The sequence below is a fragment of the Trachurus japonicus genome, chromosome 6 (genome assembly GCF_045865225.1).
Source record: "Trachurus japonicus isolate A0001 chromosome 6, Traja_1.0".
NCBI lineage: Eukaryota > Metazoa > Chordata > Actinopteri > Carangiformes > Carangidae > Trachurus > Trachurus japonicus.
The window spans coordinates 37,589,491-37,597,208 of NC_140912.1; the positions used below are offsets into that span (position 1 = coordinate 37,589,491).

General features: G+C 40.9%; 1 protein-coding gene across 1 annotated transcript in view; it reads left to right on the plus strand.

Moving 5' to 3' along the window:
• Positions 1 to 5,978, plus strand: part of kcnj11l (potassium inwardly rectifying channel subfamily J member 11, like) — an 11,450-nt gene extending 5,472 nt beyond the window's left edge. Inside the window, exons 4-6 of the mRNA XM_085780317.1 lie at positions 947 to 1,154; positions 4,548 to 4,677; positions 5,651 to 5,978. Coding sequence (XP_085636443.1) covers positions 947 to 1,154; positions 4,548 to 4,677; positions 5,651 to 5,978 — 666 coding nt within the window. The remainder of the gene's footprint in view (positions 1 to 946; positions 1,155 to 4,547; positions 4,678 to 5,650) is intronic.
• The last annotated feature ends 1,740 nt before the right edge of the window (positions 5,979 to 7,718 follow it).

A 7,718-nucleotide genomic window follows, 5' to 3' on the forward strand; every position in this document is an offset into this window, starting at 1 on the left:
CCGAGCGCCCTCTATTGACCAGCCGCCACTGATGTGCGCCAAAGTAAAGGAACATGCACAGATACTGGTCCATTTACCTAACGTAACATTGGATTGGTAGGAATTTAAATACTAGAGGGTAATTTGTAATTAAAAAAAAAAGATTAAAATTAAAGCAGAAGTAAGCGATATTTTTGTGTTAATCTAAGTCTTAAATAGTTGTATCTTCTGACAGCAATCACTTACATAGAGTATTTGGTCTGAAACACGGGTCTGTCAGTCACTCTGCTCTGCTCTGAGCCCAGGAGAAAACTTTTCTCGTATCCTACAACCTTTATCCAATGAGGAGAGAGAACGGCATAAAGGGGCAGTCCTCTCTGTGTGTGCAGCCAAGGGATGCGCGTGAATGTGGTGACGTATGGACGAGGACTGTTATGGTGCGTTCAAGGCAACTCGTGTTTTTCCGACCTGTGAAGTGGTACCAGTTCGATCTGGTACGAGTTCACCGGTCAGAAGTTACGAGTGGCCGTTATAGTGACTTTCACAGGTAAAACAGGTCGGAGAAACACGCGTGGGTTGCCTGGAACGCTACAAAGTCGTAAGTCGTGACTTGAAGCTGTAATTTACGCCTGCCTGGAACGCAGCAAAACGACCGGACCGGATACTTCTGCTTTAAACATTTGGTATCGATGACACTTCCCCTGGCAGATTAATAATTGGTCATATTTTAATAGATATTTAAAATATTTTATAATTAGTAATTGATTTTTTGATTTTACACATTAATAGTGTTGTGAAATTAATGAATGCATGATAATCGTGATAATCGTAACACCGTGATTATTTCTCTGACAATAATCGTACCAAGAAAATCTATAATCGTGACATCCCTAATTTGATGAGTTTGATAAAACCATGAAGAGCTTTAGAAACCACTAAAAGACTCTTGAACCGGCCCCTGCACCAGGTGATCCGGCGGACGGTGACGGCGGAGGGGGAGGTGATCCCCGTGTGCCAGCTGGACATCCAGGTGGAGAATCCTCTGAGGAGCAACGGCGTCTTCCTGGTGTCTCCGCTCATCGTCAGCCACACCATGGAGCGAGGCAGTCCGCTGTACGAGCTGTCTGCCCCGTCGCTGGCCGCAGACGACCTGGAGATCATCGTCATCCTGGAGGGTCAGAGGGCAACCACACACACACACACACACACACACACACACACACACACACACACACACACACACACACACACACACACACACACACACACACACACACACACACACACACACACACATACTGGACGACTCAATCAACTCTGAATCAATCAATCATTTTATTCACATACTGTATATAAAAAAGGTACAAAAAACCCATTCATATGTGAAATGGGACACCCTGAGAAGTAGTCAACGCAGAGCTACAATAGCATTAGCATTAGCATTAGCATTAGCATTAGCACTAGCAGGTTAAATCAATATATTGATTGATAGAGAAAGATGAATCATTTCACATCACTGATTATCAATAATCATGAACAGAAGAGTTTCCACTTGTTCTAAAAGCTGCTTTGGTCCAGTTTGGACACCAGGGGGCAGAAATACTTCACAATAAAAGCCTCTGTCAGACCATCAAGGGCTGGGGACACATAATACCTTCACAATAAAAGCCTCTGTGAGACGATCAGTCCTGGAGACATATAATACCTTCAAAATAAAAGCCTCTGTGAGACGATCAGGGCTGGGGACACATAATACCTTCAAAATAAAAGCCTCTGTGAGATGATTAGTGCTGGAGACACATAATACCTTCAAAATAAAAGCCTCAGTGAGACGATCAAGGGCTGGAGACACATACTAACTTCAAAATAAAAGCCTCAGTGAGACGATCAAGGGCTGGAGACACATACTAACTTCAAAATAAAAGCCTCAGTGAGACGATCAGGCCTGGAGACACACAAAACCTTCAAAATAAAAGCATCTGTGAGATGATCAGGGCTGGAGAAACAGAATACCTTCAAAATAAAAGCCTCTGTGAGACGATCAGGGCTGGAAACACATTATAACTTCATTCATCATCATTATGGTCTGTAAAATATCTGTTTATTCTGTCAGTTCTTTGACTTGTATTGATTTATAAGCAGGCATGGTTCTTTCTGGACCCAAAACTTATCTGATAAATTACAGAGAATTGGCTTAGACTCCAGAATAAGGGAAGTTGATGCTGATGACTAAACTTTTAACGATGAATAACTAGATAACTCAGACTCCATTCAAGCTGAGAATCAAACCACCGTCACATTTCTCACGTGGGCTGTTCTCACATTTCCTGGTGTGAACCGAGGGTGTGACTGACTGTCGTGTTAAACACAACCACATTCACACCCAAAATGTAGCACAAAGTGCAACACAACATAAAAGCAACCAAAACTAAGCAGAAGTAAAACCAAAGGTCACACAACTACACACACACACACACACACACACACACACACACACACACACACACACACACACACACACACACACACACTGTCTCTCACATATAACACATACATATTGTACTTGATAGAAGGCAAATGAAGCGTTATGTTATCTGGATAAAACCAAATAAATAAAAGGAACTAACAAGTTAGCATTAGTACAAAGACATTATACAAAACAAATACTAAAAATGTACAATAAAAAGGCAGAAGACTGAAGACTAAACAATTAAAATACATAAATAAAAGAATAGGAAATAAGCAGCAGAGATGGACAGAGTACAAATACTACTGGTCATATACTGACTGACTGTCGTGTTACTGTAAACGCAACTGCATTCAGGCCCAAAGTTCAACCTGCCTGTGTGAAACCACAGGAGTATTTAAAGAGAAAGGGGCTTGTGGTTCTGTCTGCACTCGTTTCTACAAGAAGAACTTTTCTTATTTATTTTATTCTGAGGTTTCTGTTTCAGTTACTTTGCAATGGAAGCTATTTAAAATGTAGCAAAGTAAATTTCTTCCAACAATATGTAGGCTACTCTAGTAAAAGCAAAATTACTGATTCTAAAAATGACTCAAAAAAGTAGTAGTACACAAAAAAACCTACTCAATTACAGTAACGAGAGTAAATTTCCACCCCTGCAGTTCTCTTTAACTTAAATTCATTCACCTGTTGCGACTTTTATTCCTGGTAAAAAAAAAAACAGAGAGTTGTTTTCTATATAAGTGCACAATGTTCAAAGTTTCCTGTGTTGAAAATCGACAATAAATATGAAAATGTACGTTGGCTATAATAAGACACAGTTTAGACTTTATGAGGTTCTGACCTTTTACTTGGACGGAAGTTTTGTAACTGGACCTCATTGAATTTGAATTGATTACCTCGGATTTATGGTCTGTCTCTGTTGTCCTGTCAATGTTGTGTCACCTGTTGCCTAGGAGATTCCTGCACTGCAAAAACTCTAAATCTTACCGAGAATATTTGTCTCATTTCTAGTCAAAACAAATCTCATTCTACTTAAAATAAGACTCATCACATTAAAAAGTAACTTGTTTTTAGACACTTTTTACTTCTTTTAAGCAGATTTTCACTTGAAATAAGTAGAAAAATCTGATAGTGGAGCAAGTTTTTCTTTCTTACAAAACACTTGCTTTCACTGGCAGATTTTTCTACTTATTTCAAGTGAAAATTAGTTTGAAACAAGTGAAAATTATCTAACAATAAGTACATTTTTAGGTGATGAATCTTATTTTAAAGGGATAGTTCAACATTTTGGCAAATTGGCCCATTGCCATAATCCCTATAGTCATAGCAGTAGGTTCGTTACCTTTAATTGTCAGTGCAAGCTATTTTTAGAATGGCGGAGCAGAGCCGTGAGCTGCTCAGAGCTACGCTACGGAGGCTCATTATGGGATTTCTTGGTTTCCCTCATCAAACTCATCAAATACACAATCCAACAACTCCACAACGCTCTGGTGGACAAGTTGTGAGCTGCACATTCACCACGCTATGAGATAATAACACAACGTTACCACACAGAGTTGTTGTAGAGGGAAATACAGAGACTGTTGATGAAAAACTGTCCCTGAAGGCAACGTGCATCAGAGGTTTTGCATGAATTTCCCTCTAAAACAACTCTGTGTGGTAACGTTGTGTTATTATCTCATAGCGTGGTGAATGTGCAGCTCACAACTTGTCCACCAGAGCGTTGTGGAGTTGTTGGATTGTGTATTCGATGAGTTTGATGAGGGAAACCAAGAAATCCCATGATGAGCCTCCGTAGCGTAGCTCTGAGCAGCTCACGGCTCTGCTCCGCCGTTCTAAAAACAGCTTGCACCGACAATTAAAGGTAACAAACCTACTGCTATGACTATAGGGATTATGGCAATGGGCCAATTTGACTAAATGTTGAACTATCCCTTTAAGTGGAAAGAGTTTAGTTTTGACTAGAAATACGACAAATATTCTTGGAAAGATTTTGAGTTTTTGCAGTGTGAAGCTTTTACTTTGAAAGTTTGAGGTGTTTGTCTGAGGTTCTGAGCTCTGATTGGCTGACGTCAGCTGTCCCCCCCCCCCCCTCCCCCAGGTGTGGTGGAGACGACGGGGATCACCATGCAGGCCCGGACCTCCTACACCCCCGAGGAGATCCTGTGGGGGCGGCGCTTCGTCTCCATCATCACGGAGGAGGACGGCCGCTACTGCGTCGACTACTCCAAGTAAGTATGAGCAGGGCCGTTGTCTAGGGGAGAAAGGTGATGATAACTCTAGGGGCCCAGCGCCCAGTGGGGCCCATAAAAAACCCCAGTAGTCTAATCTTTGTATGACTGATTTATTCTGCGTAAGACCCTGACTAATACTCATAGTAGCTACACTGTAAAAACTCAACATCTTTCCAAGAATATTTGTCTTATTTCTTGTCCAAATGTCTCATTTCTAGTCAAAACTAATCTCTTTCTAATGTGTACAGAAGGGTTCATGTATAAATTATGGACGGTGTAAGTATGTAAATGAAAGGAAATTGAGAACCATACAAGGGAAGAGGGTAGGGGGTGGGATGTGAAAGGTTCATGTGATATTTTTTATTTTTTGTTTAGATTTTGTATATTTTATTTTTTATTATTATTATTTTTTCTTTTCTTATTATCTCTTCTGATGTTTAGAAATCATCCTTGTGGTGTATTTATAAGATTATGTACAGTACGTTCTCTCTGTAAAGTACGATCTATTCATTGTAACAAACAGTAGATGCTTGCTATGCACCATAAACATCCTGTAAGAGATTCTGTTAATAAAAAACAAATCTTTAAAAAAAAAACAAAACAAAAAAAAACTATAAATCTCTTTCCACTTAAAATAAGACTCATTACCTTAAAAATTAACTTGTTTTTAGATCATTTTCACTTGTTTCAAACACATTTTCACTTGAAATAAGTAGTTTTTTTTGTGTTTGTAATAAGAAAGAAAAACTTGCTCCACTATCAGATTTTTCTACTAATTTTAAGTGAAAATCTGCTTGAAAGAAGTAAAAAGTGTCTAAAAACAAGCTGCTTTTTATGTGATGAGTCTGATTTTAAGTAGAATGAGATTTGTTTTGACTAGAAATAAGACAAATATTCTTGGTCAGATATTAGATTTTTTGCAGTGTGCACTAATGACATCATGTCTTTGTCCAACACAACACCCATGCAGGTTCGGCAACACGGTGCCAGTCCGCATGTCGTCGCTCAGCGCCAAGGAGCTGGACCAGACCCGCGGGGTGCAGGAGGGGGCAGCGGGGGGGGCCGAGGCCCAGCCGCAAGGGTGGGGTCTGGTCCGCGCCGGGAGGGGGGGCTTCCGGCGGGGAGGGGGGGGCCGGGTCTGCTGCGACGGCGCCAACGAGCCCTGGTACTCCAACCACCAATCAGAGAAGCCGACGGCGGAGAAGGAGAGAGAGAAGGAGCAGAGAGGACAGAAGAAGACGGTGCGGCTCGAGGTGATTGGACGACAGGACGAGGACGGAGACACGATGAGCCAATGAAAACACGGACACGGACTCAGACCTGATCCACAGACTGTCACTGTGTCAGTATTTAAAGGGACAACCAGGAGTTTCTATCTGGTTATAAAAAAGTCTGATATTAATGTGGATGAATCTCCGTTACCACTTGTTAACGGCTCCATTTTAGATAAATCTATGGTTTTGTCTCTATGGTTATTTTGTTATTATTAGTGGTGGTGGAAATGCTGGGCGAGCCGACCAGCGTTTCTTTACTTTCGGTTTCGTGGCGAGTCATGAGAATAACGCCGCCGTATGAATCTCCGTTTATGGTGGGAACTACGACGGTATGTGATCGTCTTCCAACCTCTGACTTTAAAGCAGAAGTAAGTGATATATTTGTGTTAATATAAGTCTTAAATAGTTGTATCTTCCGACAGCAATCACTTCTATAGAGTGTTTGGACCGAAACACGGGTCTGTCAGTCACTCTGCTCTGCTCTGAGCCCAGGAGAAAACTTTTCTCGTATCCTACAGTTTTTATCCAATGAGGAGAGAGAACGGCATGCAGGGCTGTGTGTGCAGCCAAGGAACGCCGTGAATGTGGTGACGTAGGGACGAGGACTGTTATGGTGCGTTCAAGGAAACTCATAGACTCGTGTTTTTCCGACCTGTGAAGTCGTACCAGTTCGATCTGGTACGAGTTCACGGGTCAGAAGTTACGAGTGGCCGTTATAGTGACTTTCACAGGTAAAACAGGTCGGAGAAACACGAGTGGGTTGCCTGGAACGCTACAAAGTCGTAAGTTGTGACTTGAAGCTGTAATTTACTATTTCAAAAGCCTGCCTCGAACGCAGCATTAGCGGAAACGACCGGATCGCTTACTTCTGCTTTAATTCTTGATGAATGAAACGTCAGACATGACAGCTTCCAAAACGGCAAATATTTTCAGCCGCTTTGGCCGCTCGTCACGTGACCGACGTCAAAGTTGGTACTCCATACTGTACCTACCAGATACCTCCATACTGCTCGTCTGTAATGTCCCTCTTGTATTGAAGCCCCGACATGAGAAATTGTTAAGCCCTTAGTCGACATGAGGGTGAGTAGATAATGAGTGAAATTTGAATTTTGGGTGAACTATCCCTCTAACTCCGGGGTAGGTGGTTCTGGTCCTGGTCCTGGTCCTGTCAGGTCCTCCACTGTTCAGTGTCAACTTCTTTATTTATTATCATGTTGTACAGTTTAAGTTATTGTGACTTTCCTCGTCTTCATTAAACAGTCGAACACGTCTGAGTTTTATTCACTATGAGAGTCTGGGTCAGAATCTCAATCAATTTGTTTATTTGTTTATTTGGGGCATGTCAATTTAAATCATCATCAGCACACTTCATCATCTTCGTTCAAATAATACAACACACATGGCCGAAAGGGAAAGCGGGAGAAGCAAAAGCTGATCTAGTCCCGCCCCCGTTACCCACAGAATAAGAATATTTGTCATAGCCTACATACATATCTTTTTGTTTTTTCTTCTTTTCTTCTTCTTCTTCTTCTTATTTTTTTTTTTACATTTTGATGTAACATTCTTTTACGTATGACATTTTGACATAACATGTTACGGTAGTAAATAGTATACAGATCATATCATAATTTTTTCCATTGTTTTTGCTTTTTTACATTTTGATATAACATACTTTTACTTATGACATTTGACATGACAAATCTGGATCTGAATCTTAAATCTGGATCTAGATCTAAATCTGTATTTTAATCTTGAATCTCAATC